The sequence below is a fragment of the Pantherophis guttatus genome, chromosome 2 (assembly GCF_059756535.1).
Source record: "Pantherophis guttatus breed Tessera chromosome 2, ASM5975653v1, whole genome shotgun sequence".
Lineage (NCBI taxonomy): Eukaryota > Metazoa > Chordata > Lepidosauria > Squamata > Colubridae > Pantherophis > Pantherophis guttatus.
In genome coordinates, this window is record NC_142064.1 from 237,942,679 (window position 1) to 237,959,275 (window position 16,597).

A 16,597-nucleotide genomic window follows, 5' to 3' on the forward strand; every position below is an offset into this window, starting at 1 on the left:
ACAATTTTATCTGGTAATTAGCCAAGATTGGCTGCTTCCTCTTTAGCTTATTAGTGGCAGCCTAGCAGTGGGTGTGAATCGTGGTGTCATTTGTCGAGCCTGTTCAAGGCGGTGCCCCCCTCCCTTTGCTCTTCTTCACTTTTGTGTTTATTTCTAGTTGTATTACCTACCCTGACTGCCTCAAGAAATTTAACTCAATTCAAATTATTTAACTGGAGAACATTGACCTTTGGGCCTTCCACCACTACCCCTCCCCCAGCTTTCTAGTAGAAACAGATTAAATGTTTAAGCTTTTAAACAGCAAAAACAGAATTGAACTTGTTTGAAATTGAGTGGTTTGAACAATAATGAGGAAACAGTATCCGTGCGCTTTCCAGCAGGAGAGCCAATCTTCTGAGTTTGTGCAGTGCAAGAACACTGGAAATTGATTCAGATTTGCTCATGCTGTTTAAGAGCAGAGATAAAATAGAGGAGATTCAATTTCTCAGGGAGACTTTGCATTGTTGTTCTCCCCCGTGCTTTTTATCATATGTGATGGATGGCTGGATGCCAGAAGGGCGTAACAAAATGCAATCATCCAGTTCCCCCAAATAAAAGAACGTAGGGTAGCCTATCTGCTCTTTCTCTTTTTGCATAAGTTAGCATTTGAAGGCAGTTACCTGCTTGGGAGAATGCAGTCATAGGTCACTTCGAAGTCCCTGACAGTCATTTTGTGTCATTCATTGCATTACTGTTTTGAAAGCAAAATCCTCCTTCCATGGGAACCTTTGAAAAGCCTAAGATAAAAACGTTCCAGACCAACGTGCCCTCGGTATACTTCAATACTGTGTTGTCATCTTGCATGTAGAAAAGCGTCTTGTAAATCAAAATAATCTTTTTTAAAAAAATTACAAATTAATTGTACCCCTTTGTCTGCATCTTCTTTATCAAGTTGTGTGAGGATTGGGTTTCTTTCTCAACGCCTCCTGTGCTGTTTACATTCCTGAAATACACAGACATCCAGATGGATGCTGTTTGCTGCAAAATAATAATAATAACAACAACAACAACCAGTATCAACCATCAGTGCCAGTCAGTAATATTTGTGATACATTTTTAAATGTTAGTTGACTGAGTTTCATGTTTAATGAATAAAAGTGTAGTAGTAGTAGTAGTAGTAGTAGTAGTAGTAGTAGTAGTAGTGGTGGTGGTAGGAGGAGGAGGAGGAGTAATAGCCTGAAGAGAAAAAGAGCTGGGGAGAAAGGCCATTGCAGTCTATGTCCTCTACCCCTATTCCTCCCTCCCTGCTGCTTTTGCTAATGAAATGCTATTTTGGGTGTATGCACAAACGAAGGAACAGTTCGTCAAAAGGAAATATAAATAAGAAAACGAATGAACAGATACACTCCCAAATTCTGCTTGCCAATTCTAAATATCCCAAGTGTCTGGGGTAAGGGCAGATAGCTCGCCTGTCTCCCATTAATGAAAGAGCTTTCCCAGGCGCCTCTTGAATTCTGATAGTAGCTATATTGATCATAGAATAGGATTGTCTGCTGACATCGGCCAAACAGTGAATTCTGAGCTCACATGGACTAACAGTTCTTTTCTACTGTCTATCCACCAGAAGTTGTATTTATTTACTCCCTCCCATCTCTGTCAATCCATCATGATAATTTCTTTTAAATAGCATATCTACACCCAAAATTTGCATTACTTGAATTAAAATATAGATGCATGATTCAGTTAGGCATTTTTTTTCCTGACAGTTGACTTGTCATGACAATTACCTATCGTAGAAGAATCTTTTTTCTCTTCTGTGTGACCATTTGTAGGTTTTATATATTCATTTATTTCATTTAGTTTTTCCTCTAACCTAACCCACTTCAAGTATTCAAATTAAAGTGCAAATAAAAAAGCCTTATTATTTATAAGATACTTAGGTATCTCTAACAGAAGAACATATGTGAGAGGCATTATTGATTGTCTGCCTTAAATCAACAGAAAGAAAATAAGGAATCAGGTGGTCAAAACTTTTTTTCAACAAGTCAATTTTTATGAAAATGTACTAACGCCATGGATGAAACAAAAAGAACATTTACATTTTAAAGGTGTACTTCATAACAATAACAATAATTCCTCAAGATATTAGAAAAAGATATTAGAAAAAAGTTGCTGTCTTTTCATAGGACATTTTGTATATTTTCGTAAGAAAATTACCTTAAAATAATGGAGCTAATTTCCCTTAAGGAACCCAAAGAAAGGATCAGTGACACCAATATAAAATCTTAAATCCTCAATGCGAAAGGCAATTATCTGTGATTATCAGTCCATGAGAAGTCTGGGTGTATAGAAATAAAACATATTCTTTTAATTTGTAATACTTTAAAGTACTTTAGGCAATCTTTTGTGTTAACTGCCTGAAAGAAAAATCTGCTATTTTCCTCAGATTTTCAATGTAATCCTATAAATTAATTGCTCAGAAGAAAAATCCACTGATTTCAGTGGGACAATCTTGTAAGTTAAATATATGCCTGCAGTCTTCATTATGTTCTCAAGGGTCAGAACTGTTTGGGCATCAATATATATGCAGGTATCCCCATGTTTTTTCTTGGTTGTGTCTAAAAGAAGCAACATCTACTGCAAAGGACCAAGTAGGGATGTGAAGAGGGTATGTCTTCTCTAGCTTCAACTTTGATCATTCTAAAGAAACAGCCAGTTTGGCTGGTGCTATTTGTTATGCCTGGCTGAGAAACACTTTGTCTCCTTAAATTCTTCCCGAGGCCAGAGAATCAATAATTTCATACTGACCCCAAAATGCCAGTTTTTTTAAAAGAATGAATTTCCAATGAAAGATATTTGTGATTACAGTATAGCCTCAGATTGCCAGAATCATAGATAATATTACTGATCAATTGTGTACTCAGGATAAGATAGATTTTTTTTTAAAAGAAAAAGATTAATCTTTTATAGTGTGGAAAGTAAATATTTGATCAATTTACTTCTAGGGCTTTTTCCCCCCTTAATGAAACCTGCACTCTTTGGGGGGGAGGGGGGAGGGGGGGTTAGCTCATCTGAGGTATTCTCCACTTGCTACTTCATAGCCTTACTTTAAAGCTATTTTTATTGCCCGCTCATTCATACAGCTATATAACTATAAAAACAAGGCTTCATCAGGTTATCTACCCATATAGTGTTCAAAAATTGAAACACCTGCCTAGATAACCTCAATAAACATATAATGTACATCTATGTTAGAATGCTTTTACTGCAGGGCTCAGAGTAGATAGGGAACAAAGTTATGAAGGCATTTATTTATCAATTTATTGCATGCTTCTTACTGGTTTGATTTATATCCTGTAAGTGATTTATATTATATACTGCAAGTGACTTTTCATAGTCAAGGATGGTCTTGTAACTTTCTCCCCAGTTCTACTCTAACACTTTCATGACTACGGTGCACTGTTGTTGTTTCTTCCATTGAGTATGAACACCAAAATATACTCAATCCGTCATTATGTCTTAATAAAAACATGTCAGTGCATGAAAAAGAATGGGGGCAATGTATCTGTTAATCCAGGAAATTGTTTTCTTTTTCTGTTTTAATAGTTGAATCTTGTCTCTAATGTCACGCTTTCCAAGACCGCATCAGAGGCTTCTCCACAGAGTTTACCTCATACTCCCACCACCCCGACAGCACCCATCACTCCTGTTACCCAGGGACCTTCTGTCATCACTACTACCAGCATGCACAACGTTGGACCCATCCGAAGGCGGTACTCTGATAAATACAACGTGCCCATCTCCTCAGGTAACTTGTAGACCAGCTAGAAAAAAATACTTTGGTCCATCCCATTCAAATAAAGCAATGAGCCATGGCTAACCGGAGCCCTCTTTACCTTCATTTAGCAGATCTTGCGCAGAATCAAGAATTCTACAAGAATGCAGAAGTCAGGCCGCCCTTTACATATGCCTCTTTAATTAGGCAGGTAAGCGATACCATCCCTGAAAACCTGCTTAAATCCAGGATTGTACATATATATGTGATGCTATAGGCAAGAAGAGGTGATTAGCTAATACAGGCATGCTGACACTTTTGCTATATGGGGGTTTTTTTCTCTCTCCACAACCGCAATACATATACCATAATTGCTTTTGATTAAGTATTACAATACGATGTGATTATTAGGAAATTCATTTCACACAACACTGAAAATGAGCCTGTTTAAAGATGGCAAGTCAATTATCACAAGCTATAGTAATCTCTGATCCCTAGAATTAATCTGAGCTCAAAATAATTACTAAGCTTTAATCAGCTAGTGAAATGTTTTGCATTTCTCTTTGATTCTGCTCTATGAATGACTAATAAATTAATATTTCCGTAAGGAAACAGAAATAAAACTCAAAACAATTAGATAATTCCATTTTCAGTTCTGCCATTGAGCTATTAAGTACAACCACTAATCTTCCATCGTCATGCAAGTGTTTATTTTTCTCTGACTTCCATTTTGTTTTATTTATTCAGACAAATGTGCAAGTGTATTTTCTGATCACGGTTGCATTTTAATTGCTTGACAGGCAATTCTTGAATCTCCAGAAAAGCAGCTAACACTAAATGAAATCTACAACTGGTTCACACGTATGTTTGCCTACTTCAGACGCAATGCAGCAACGTGGAAGGTATGTTGTATTCCCTTGTATGATTCTTGCTTTACAATTTAGTGTTCTAGGATAGAAAATGCCAAAAACATACCTAATTATACTGTAGTCTTCTAAATATAGATCAGTTGTTTTGATATACATAGGGGTGCCTCTTATCTGCCCAAACAGTTTATTATTTGGCAGGAAAGAAATATATGCCTTTGAAATGCCCCAATTTGAATACCTATTATTAGTGGGTTTTTTCCTGCATGTTCTGATTGAACAACTAGTCCATCTCTATAGTTGCTCGTAGTAGTGAAATATTTCAGCTGCTAAGATACAAAAAGAAAGGATGATTAATCAGTTGGTGGGTTTGTGATTTACACTAAAAGATTCTATACATAAAGTCCTTTTGCAAAAATTGGTAGAAAATTAGCTTTACAGCCTGCCAACTGATACACCTGCCTTAAATTAATATGCAAACTTCTAAAAATATTTGCTGGTTTATTATGAAACACAATACAGGTTAATTGGGCACAGCAGTAAAGTCACAAGCCAATAAAAATATTAAAGCTAACTACTTAACAAATACCCCTGGTGCTTTAAATTTCAGTTGTTTGGCTCCCTTTACTTAATTTCTGAGTATGTTTAAATTCTCATAAAATACTCCTTTCTTTAAAATCTGGCTACAGTCCAGACACACCTGGCACCTGAATATTTTTGCAGTTTCCTTCCAATATATATTTTCTTCCTAAATCTCAAAATGCTGTTTATTCCCCCCACCCCACCCCACCCTTTCAATTTCAAATGTCCTTGGAAAAATTGATAGAATAGTGTTTAAAGAGGTAAGCATCCATTGGTGCATACTTACTAGTTTCTTATGGTTCCAAAGTTTTTACTTCTTTTTTTAAAAAAACTGTTGCCAAAAGTCCAAATTTGGAACTTGGAAAAGGAAGAAGAAAGAAACTTCAGTCACAAATTAAAATAGAAAATTAGGTCCTATTCTGAAATTAAACATTTGCAGGGAGGGAGGAAGGAAGTAAGTTAAGTTTCTGCAATCTAACAATTAGTGTTGGCACTAGATTCACTTGGTGAATATTGTTTTAATCTACTTTTTTTCTATTTTAGAGGGAAACTATCTAAAATAGAAAAAATGTTATATACTTTAACACATTTATACTTTCAACAATGTTATGTAAGAAAGCTTGATTTTATTTGATTTTGAGGAATTCTCAAATGATTATTATTTTCAAAGCTTAGCACTTTATTATAAATATATGAAGATGACTACTACTTTAGATTAGTGAAATAGCTGAATGAAAATAGAATGCTTCAGTATCCCTGATGAGGGCTAAAGATCAAAGGAGAATAATAGTCTTTATGCTGCTTGGTTCCAAAATCTGATCTAATTGGAAATAATTACTACTCAAAGCCAAAACGTAATATAAATCTTTGGCAGAGAGATATTTCTGAACTGAGTTGCCCAAGGCCTAGTTTCTTTAGATTTTGACATAGTATTATAAGGATCCATGAAAACAGTTTTATTCTGGAATATTTTTGCCCTTTAATAGCTGAGGATGGTCTAAAGATTTGGCATGCAATTACTGTGAATGTAAGTCAGGTCTTCTGGATCACAGTTCAGATCATACAAAGTTTGCTTGGACCAAATTGAAATTTAGAGCAAATAAGTATAAACTCTCACTGATTTCACCTTGCAGAACTGACAGGCAAGTTATTAGGCAGTTGAATATAATTTTACTTGAGGGTGAATTGCATTCATGTTGTATTGTTTTCTTTTTTCATACGTAATATAGGTATTTTCTCTTGCCGATTATGACATCTCTACACACACACACACACACACACACACACACACACACTTCCACATACACACATACACAGCCTTGCAATTCTGCCTCCCTGGCTATATTCCTTTTATACATTGGGAGCTATTCAAAAAAGCATTCAGAGAAGAAAGAAATCTTCTTTTTCATTATCAACAAAAGCATTGAAAGAAAGGATTGTGAATGTCTGCATGGTTTTGTTCCTACAGACTGTTATGGAATTACAATATAAATGTAATCCCTTACTTTATTATGAATCTGAAAATGCAGTTGATCCAATTCTATGCCCTATTCTTTCCCACCTTCCATGTGCAGCACTCCTTCTGTTCACATGCGCACACAAACACACAAACTACCCTGTTAGCAGGTTTCTCCTGATTGAAGAACAGTGGCCTGGGAGGAATGCTAAATTCCTAAACATATGTTCAGAAGTGAAATAATCAAACTGTCAGAATCCTTACTTATGTGGAAATGGTGGCGTAGGAACCGAGGGACAGATTTTATCTCATTGAAGACTTGAATTTTCATGTGTCATGAGCAGAAGTTGCTAACGAGCTTCATGGTTCCTCACCAGTTTCTACCTACATAATGACAGGATTCTCTGGTGATTTATTAATGTTCTGCCAAAAATAGATGTAACCCTGCATTTGTTCAAGAACATGGATTGTCGGTTTAGCCTCTTTTGAGGAAGCAGATGTGCTGCAAGAGTGAGAAAATTAGTTATGCTGTAGAACTGCAAATATGAAATGATTTGGAATCCCCGCCCCTTGTGGCCCAGACTTCCCTCTACTGTTTTAATTAATATGATAAATGTGTTTTGCCTAACCTTGGTTTCCACAGTGAATGTAGACAGTCATGATTAGAAAGCCTTTCACTACGTAGACATGAATTTGTGAATAAGGGACTTAGCCTTTTAGGTTATTTAACATCTGTCCATGTATTTCCCTGGCATTATGCCTGTAAAGTAGCCACCCCATTGACTATTGGTAGAAATGAGTTAACAACCTATATATTCTTTGCTTGTTTTTTTTCTAAAGGGTATCAGTTGTGAATGATTGTGTACCTTTAGGTAGAATTTGTTAGAAAGCTGTTTATAATCAGTTTAGACATATCCAAGGCTGTTTAAATTTCCAGGATAAGATTATCCTGAAAACTGATAAATCCAATGCTAGAGATGAAAAGAATAAGACATGTAATATGGTATAAAGTTCGATATTTGTACTATAATGGAGGACTTTACAGATCTCCATATGAATTCAGCCTAAGACTAAATTGTGGACCGGCCAGAGTTACTGGGACCTTGGTGGTATGCAAATTTAATAAATAATTTAAAAAGTTGATTAAGATTTAATTAAACTAACAACTAATGAAGTCATCAGAAACATGACAAGCTTCATAATTCTGATAACAATAGCAATGCTTGAACCACAAATGGCTAATATTATGGGATATTAAAATCATCCCTTCATGGTTCTAACACTAGTAATGAGGAACAGAAATTGGAAGAAGTGGTAAATAACATGACTTTGGTTGGATATATTTCAAAAATGGATTGCCATGCTATTAATATATAGAATTACTTCACATTTCTTAACTTTCCAGGCCATGAAAATTTAATAAGAACAATCAAGTTTTGGTTTTCATGATCTTTCTTTTGCAAATCTTACAAGTTATAACTATATTGTCCGGTGTGGAGGGCGGGATGAGGGAAAGGGGGACTTGCCGGCTGACAATGCTAAGACTCTTTTTCTCATGGAAAGTTTTTTTTTTCCCAATGTTTTCTCTCTTATACTTGCTGCAGAATGCAGTGCGTCATAATCTTAGCCTTCACAAGTGTTTTGTGCGAGTAGAAAACGTTAAAGGGGCAGTATGGACAGTGGATGAAGTAGAGTTCCAAAAACGAAGGCCACAAAAGATCAGTGGGTACGTCCACCATGTTTGAACTTCTTAGCCTAGCTAGTTTTAACATAGAAGCTTTGGCTGCTAGATGGTGTTCTAGATCAACCCAGATGGTTTCTCCTCGGCCCAGTCGAGGTGAAGCAACAAAAGAGCATTTCATCACTACCATTTGTATGCCCAGCAGTCCCCTTTGCCCTTGCTTGCTTGGTGTTTGTTCTGCATCACATGCTAGAAGCTTGTAGGTGGCAATGCATATTAACCCTCACAATCCATTTGCTTAGGCTTATGGCATTTTATTTTCTTTTTGTTTTGTTCTGTTCTGTTTTTTCCTTTTCCCTGTATTTGATGTCTGTTCTGTTTCCCCGATCCCGTGCCCCTTTGTTCCCAAATCATCTCGTTTGCCGCTGGTCTTATCCCAGGGTGCTATTCGCACCAACCTCTCCCTGCATAAGTGCTTTATCAGAGTAGAGGATGAGTTTGGGTCCTTTTGGACTGTTGATGATGAAGAGTTTAAACGTGGCCGTCATATTCAACGAGGCCGTCCTCGAAAATTCTGCCCCGATGAAAACTTTGGCGAGCTTGTTACACAGTAAGAGCTTTTACTTGCTTTGTGTCTATGTGTGTGTGTGCTAATTATTTTTCCCCAGTTTTTGTTTTTCTGTTGCTTTTGCTTTGCATGGTGTATTCATCTCATGTAGACTTGCATTTCACAAAATAGTGGCATTGCCTTTGCTGCAAAAATAATAATAATAATTTAAATGTCATGCTTGTACATGCATTGCATTGCTTCTCAAAAGCCTAAGGTAGCATTTTATAAAGTGTTTGTAAGTCATATTTGCTTCAATGCAGGGACGCTGATAAAATTCTTCGTTAGCTAATGTTGTAATAAACTATATGGTGTTAGGCTGGGTTTTATATATAAATTTTTCAAGTCATTCTTGCTGTCCTATATTCTTTCAATGCTATATATACATTGTGTATGTAATACTATATATCTAACTACAGGTAACTTTCAAATATTTGAAAAAACTGTTCAAAGATTTTACTTTTTTCATATTTTTCTGTTGACTGATTCAGAAGCACAATATAAGTGCCAGTATGGGATAGAGTGGCCCTTTTTTAAAATTTCACATGAAGGTTCTTTCTAATATATTCTGCTGCTCTTCTGTGAGGCCTGGCATTCTTATTACTAAGTCTGAATTAAATTGTCATCAAGTGGAGTCCACTGACTAGCGAGCATTGCTTTTTTAAAACTTGAGTGAAACTTGCTCTGGGAAGAAAAGAGAGGATTTCCAGTAATAGGTTTTGAGGTTTATATTCTTAACTATTTTTTATGCTTTACTTGAAAAAAAACTGGTTTACAGTCATGAACAAAAGACACATTAGAGCCATGAAACTCACTTTTAAAAAGACGTGCATAGGATTATGCATGTGTTAATTGCTTTTAAATCCTTTTGAAATTGATATTAGTTTTGAAATTAAAAGTTAGTTTCCATTTATTTCAATGAGTAGAACTTCCAGCATGTTAGAGCCCAACCCTTTCTCTTTTTACAACAATCAATACCGTGTTTCCCCCCAAATAAGACCCTGTCTTATATTTTTTTGAACCCCGAAATGAGTGCTTGGCCTTATTTTCGGGGAGGTCTTATTTTGGGGCATGTGGAGCAAAACAGGGTTCCTCTTGCCATCTTACCTGATTTTCAGCTCTGTCACCCTAACCAGAGGAAATGGCAGGGACCAGCTGCGCATGCGTTTAAATATTTTCGGGGAGGGCTTATTTTCAGGGGGGGGTATTTTTAGCACATGCACTCAAAAGCCCGATTGGGCTTATTATCGGGGATGTCATATTTTTGGGGAAACAGGGTATTTAATTCCACATTTAAAATACACAGATAGTTGTTATTATTACGTTAAACATTAGATCACCTTCTCAGTTTCTCAATGATCAGCCCTGTAGTTATAGATTACATTATAAATGAATGAATAATATAAAAGCAGCATTCTCAGATAGCCAATGCTTCTGGATACTTAACTTCTAGAAAAGGAGCAGCAAGTCCCAGTGACTCATATGGACATAGACACTTAAGATGGGTGTTATGGGTTAATTATTTAGATACCATTTCATGGGACAAGAGTCCTAATTTTGTGTCCTGGGACCCATCAGAACATTTACAAGGGTGAGTTGAATTCCCTAACCAGTTTCCTGCATGTCCACCCCACTTGTACTCTGAACAAGTCTCTACTTTTTTTTTTTTTTTTTTTTTTTTGGCTCTCTTGCTTTTCGATCATTCTCATCTAAGGATGGATAATTTTGTTGGATTTCCTGCATTTTGTACAATAGGATCATTCAATCATTCCTACAACCCATAAAGCCATAAAGTCCTACCTCAGGGCATTGACTGAGCAATCACTGCTCAGGGGCAGCTTCCTTCCTTTTAGAATAAGTCAGCTTGTCTGGATCATAGCTTCCTTAGCATAAGCAACGAGTTGGGGCTGTTTCAGAGGCGAAAGGCTATTTTTCTTACAAACCATAAATGACTTTTGTATTGTCCTTTCATTATAAGATGTGTAGGAAAATAATATGCCAGAAAGAGTCCTGCCAATATTAAAGGGGCTTGTCTTTGCCTGCTTTTCCTGTCTTCCCAATCGCAAGAAATCTAAAGAACAGTTAAACAATACACGCACATTGTCTGGAGCAATACATGCCGCTCTCTCCCCGGCCATAGAACAAACTTTTCTTGGTTCTATGAAAAGTACCTCTGTGAACACCTGCTGCTCAGAGAGTTGTGAAGATACATAGGGCCTCTACAGCAGGAAATAACTCAAAAGACAACCTAAGGGCACTTAAAACATTTCATTCTAAAAGACCGATTGCCTTTTTACGGGTGAAGTTTACAACATTTTTCTGTTTTTCAGTTAAGTAATTTTAAAAAAAATTGGGGAGGAAATAATAGTAGTTTTATGATATTACTATATTTTGTAATGTAGGAAAGAAACTGATTTCCTGAAGTATAACAGTTGACTGCATTTAATTTGTCTGCTTTTTCTTTTCAAATATATTTTCCTTGCGCAGAAACCCCTCACTTATTAAAAACATGCAGACCAGCCACACCTACTGCTCACCTCTCAATGCTGCTTTACAGGTAAGATTAATGAGCGTGGCAAATACACCACATAGGCATGTGTGCCTTCTGTATTCGTTTCAAAATATATTAGCCTTGCTCTAATTAGATATTAAATTTTAATTCCGTTAAACTTTTTTCTTAAGTGCATAAAGCATCATGGTCCCTGGAGGCAAACACATCCCAGACTGCTTCAGCATTAGCTAGATGCTTAGCATTTTGAATATTGTGGCAAAAAAATTAAAAGTTCACTTATTAATATTTATCAGCAGTATCATAATTTCCATCCTCTTATTTCAGAATTTCACTTGAGGCAAAAATACCACAAGTGTAATTACTCTAGCACAGCTATTAATGTGCTGAATGATAGGATAGGGTGTCACATGACCTTCTATTGTTCGTGGCTTTAAAGGGAAAGTAGATACCTCATCCACACATACATATGCACATATTCCTTTTCTTCTTCAAAGGGTCTTCTAGGTGTATGATTCTAAATTTTTAAATAGCTAAACTAGCTGTTATGCATGTGGAATGAAGGAAAGAGATGTCGGTTTTGTGATGCTGATCTCAATAATATTTTAAGCCAATATTTAAGTAATCTATGTTAGGGGTCAGGATTTATATATTTATAAACAAGTGTTGCAACTTCTTTACAAGCGGGTAAAAAATAATCAAAAGTTATTTTTCCAGGTATCAGTGCTGAGAGAGATACATCTCAGCTAACTTTAGACTTTTATGTGTTTTTATTTTTGTAGTCCTTACTTTATTTGTGTATTTTATCATTTGATTGTTTTATTAATATTATTATTATACCATTTTTAAGTTTTATTCCTTAATTAAGCTTATAACCCACTCAGCAAATTCTTATTATTAAAACATAGTAAAGACATTGGCTCTCTTTGATAAAAAATCTCCACTATTTATGAGACAGACCCAGAAAGACTTAAGTAGCATATCTCTAGAAAATTGCTTAGATAAATTAAAATGCTTAAGCTTTATTTGAACAATATATTTTTAAAAAAATAAGGCTGTGGTGGTGCTTCTTTTGAAACCAGGTCATGAGAATATACCATCTTTGTAAAAATGTAGTAGAATTTTTCCCTTTCTAAACCAGGAAGTAGATTGATTACAAAATAAGTAACCACCTACATCTTCATTTATTACTTTAATTTATGTAGTAACTTCTGAAAAGCAAATGAAAGCATGTGTAAATGAAGCAACTGTAAATACCATTCATTAGGATCTTATTTTCCCTTGAGTCCTGCGGAGTGCAATTTTTAAAGACAAGCTTCATCTGAGGAATAGCATTAAGATTACGAGCACATTTTGCATTCATGAGGCTGAAAGGCAAAAATGAAGAGATCCAGTGTTCCTTCAGCTTGTGTTAGCTATGTGACTAATTTCAATTAACATGCTTATCATACTGAGCAGTTCGTGTTTTTAGTTCTAAAACATGTGTTGTTGTCGTCATCTTTTCTGTCCTCTTATATTATGTGATAATATAACATTAATTTTGGTCCTATTATAGTGTCATCACTGAAAAAAATATATTCCTGCAATGGGAAGTAGTGGAATTTTCATATTAGACTCAGTACACAAAGGGGAATCAAATAAAAAAATTATACCAATAAAAGAGAATGTTTGTAGCTCAGAGTTGAAATGAGGGGACCTTAGTGCTCTCTAGACATCGTCGTTTTCTTGCAGATGTTTCATTACCAAACTAGGTAACATCATCGGTGCTAATCATCGGTGAAATCCAGCAGGTTCTAACAGGTTCTGGAGAACCGGTAGCGGAAATTTTGAGTAGTTCAGAGAACCAGATCTCTGTCTGGCTCCAGAATGGGGTGGGAATGGACATTTTGCAATATCCTTCCCCCAGAAGTAGGCAGGGAATGGGAATTTTGCAGTATCCTTCCCCTGCCATGCCCACCAAGCCATGCCCACAGAACCGGTAGAGAAAAATTTTGAATTTCACCCCTGGTGCTAATCATGGGTAATGAAACATCTGCAAGAAAACAACTAAGTTCAGACATCAGCAAACATCTATATTGCACAAAGAGGGATCAAATAAAAATCTATACTGTCCCTACAATTCAGTTCACATTGCATGCTGCTAGCAGTTACGTAGCTTTATTTTGTAGAAATTATAAGGGAAGCAAAATAGAGGCTTCCAATCGTCACTCTCTTTCTGACTGAAATTGAGAAAAGTCAATCACGTATATAAACTGGACACAATTTGACATTGGGTTCAGCCTTGATGGATATAAAGAAGCAGTATGTTAGAATGAGCTTATGACCGAACGTCAAGTTCTCTCTTTAGTTGCCCTTAATTTGTGGCCCCACTCATTTGAAAGAAGCCCTAATTTAGCTTTTAAGCCATCTTGTACTACCGTTGGTGATTTCACTGTCTGTGGCAAAAGACAACAGAAGTTTTGTTTGAAATTATACAGGCAACAACTATTTGGCTGAAATATGATAGGAAATTAGCATTCATCACCAATTGGCAGCCACTTGGGACTCCAATAATATCAATAACGCCAAGTTTCATTTTAGCATCTCTGTTCAAAGCGCTACTGCAAACAGCTAATTAAGCAAGCAGGCTCTCTTGTTTCATTGGTGCACAATTCAATGCACTGTAACTTTACTTGAAAGTCTAACCAACAGTATCATTCAAAGCCAAGGAAAATTCCCTTTGATGATTTCCCTTACTTCTTGCCCCACTTGTGAAATAGTGCATCTCCTGTATTAATTTCGTAACAGCACAATTTCTTTGGGAAGCCCCTCCTTCTGCTTTTCCCCAGATTCTTTTACCAGGAGCAGTTCTAGTAGTGAGTTGAAGGGAGTAGCAGCTATAGTGATACAGGTAGTCCTCAACTTACAACCATTTGATTATTTAAAGTTACAACAGCACTGGAAAAAGTGACTGACTGGTTCTAGAACTTAACAACCATTGCAGCATTCCTGTGGTCATGTGATCAAATTCCAGGCACTTGGCAGCCAACATGTATTTGCTATGGTGGCGGTCCTCCAGGGTCATGTGATCGCCATTTGCAATTTTCGCAGGGAGCTTCCAATAAGCGAAATCAATTGGGGAAATCCAGATTCGCTTAACAGCTGTGTGATTTGCTTAAATACGTAGTGATGCGTTTAATGATTACGGCAAAAAAAAGATTGCAAAAGTGGGGGCAACTTGCTTAAGGACTACATCTCTTAGTGACAGATGTTCCATCCCAATTGTGTTTGTAAGTTGAGGAGGGCCTGTTCAAAAGACCAGAAGATAAAACCATGGGGGATAAATAAGAGATCTGTGAATCTGTTTTTCTATCCTTAACTGCTTGTATGTTCAGCTTAGGTTGCTGTTCTGCTCTACAATATTCAGATCAGTAAATTCTGTGCCTTTCCTAGATGAAACTAACATTTCAGAAAGCTCTGTTCTATATTTTCTATCTAAAGACAGAAAACTCTGTCCAGAACTTTGACTCTGCTAATTAATACACATCTTAAAGAAAAGCAGAAACCATCAAAATAATGTTTGTGAGAAAGTTCTTTTTACAATTGTTTTCTCACCAAATACATGTTGCTTTTTTCACTTTATGATATTTCAGAAGCCATTTGGCTTCTGAGGGGTATCTGGAAGTGAAATCGTTAGAAAAAACCTGGGGGAGGGGGATTTGGTCCTAGAGAAGAAAAATTATCATCAGAATTTCTAGATTAATAACTATGAGCATATCCAAAATGTCATAAGGATTTGCCTATTACTATCTCACTTCATCTCTGCAGAATTTGCCTTATGTCCACCAGTGGTTTTGGAAAAAGAAAAAAAAATAGCAAGTGTTTTTCCTATTTCAGCATTTACTAAATAAATTACTTTGCTGCAATTAGAGCTTTTCTTTTTAGTGCAAAGTGCATGACTCATTATTTTTATATTCCTTAATTTCTCAAAATTATTTTGCTGTATTTCATTGGCCTGGATAGAGACCAAGAAATAAAAGGAAGCCAGTTAGATGTAGTATAAAGACCAAGGAAAAATCAGTAGAACTTCCATAGATGGAGATATCCATGTTTGATAACTTCAAAGATCTCAAGATGCAGGGCTAATCTTCAAATGGGATTTTTTTAAAACCTTGTTTTGTGATGTATATCCTGATTGCAATTACCTCTAAACTCATTTTCCCTCTAAACTTTAAGGACTTAAGACTTAACTTAAAGACTTAAAGACTAAAACCTTCAAACTTTCTGTAGGAGCTCTTTCTCAGACTTACTTTGGGAAGAAACATAATTTTACATATTCCTCTCCTTTATTTCTATTATATGATTGTTTTCTGTCTAAGAAGGTTAAGAGAGGTGTGCTGTAGACCATTCCAAATAATAGGATTTTTTTTTCCCAGAGGAAATATATAATTATTTCATTTTGGGATTGCCAGTAGAGGAAAGTCAAATTAATCTGCAAAAACATGTTAATAAAAAACACAATTAAAATAAAATTACCTTAACTACATATTAAACTATAGCCGCATCCTTGCATAATATTGTATCAAAGAAATACATGTATGTCTCCATTCCGTTTTCAAAAGCTGACAGAAGGGAAGCTCATGACAAAACCTTCAAGAGCCAAGATGGCGCAGTGGTTAGAGTGCAGTACTGCAGGCTGCTTCAGCTGACTGCTAGCTGCAGTTCAGCAAATCGAATCTCACCAGTTCAAGGTTGACTCAGCCTTCCATCCTTCCGAGGTGGGTAAAATGAGGACCCAGATTGTTGGGGGCAATATGCTGACTCTGTACACTGCTTAGAGAAGGCTGTAAACACTATGAAGCGGTATATAAGTCTAAGTGCTATTGCTATTCATATCCAATAAACAGGTCTATAAATGGAGACTTTTTCAGTAGGGTCTCTGATGCAACTCTTAACATCGCAACAGGCTCTCATTGAGGAGGACATCCTTCAGACAGCCCTACTACAAGGTGGTTGTTTTAACATTTAAAATCAACACTGTAAATTAAGTGTGGAAAATAATTGGGGCCAAGCTATCGCTGCATTTTGTTGCATTTGAAGCTTCTGAAACTTCTTCAAGATGATCATATTGCAGCCTTGTTTTTTATTTCTCATCCATTTAAA

The 16,597-nt window shown here is 36.2% G+C and overlaps 1 protein-coding gene across 39 annotated transcripts in view; it reads left to right on the top strand.

Annotated features, from left to right (window-relative positions):
• Positions 1-16,597, top strand: part of FOXP1 (forkhead box P1) — a 631,964-nt gene that overhangs the window by 601,592 nt on the left and 13,775 nt on the right. For 18 of the 39 annotated variants that reach the window (XM_060684181.2, XM_034440575.3, XM_060684187.2 and 15 more), the window contains 5 exons: positions 3,586-3,787; positions 3,886-3,965; positions 4,555-4,656; positions 8,780-8,949; positions 11,434-11,503. In XM_060684181.2, the coding sequence (XP_060540164.1) occupies positions 3,586-3,787; positions 3,886-3,965; positions 4,555-4,656; positions 8,780-8,949; positions 11,434-11,503 (624 nt within the window). Of the gene's footprint in view, positions 1-3,585; positions 3,788-3,885; positions 3,966-4,554; positions 4,657-8,262; positions 8,385-8,779; positions 8,950-11,433; positions 11,504-16,597 lie in introns of all 39 variants that reach the window. The other 21 variants (XM_034440573.3, XM_034440577.3, XM_087887932.1 and 18 more) reach the window with 3 other exon arrangements.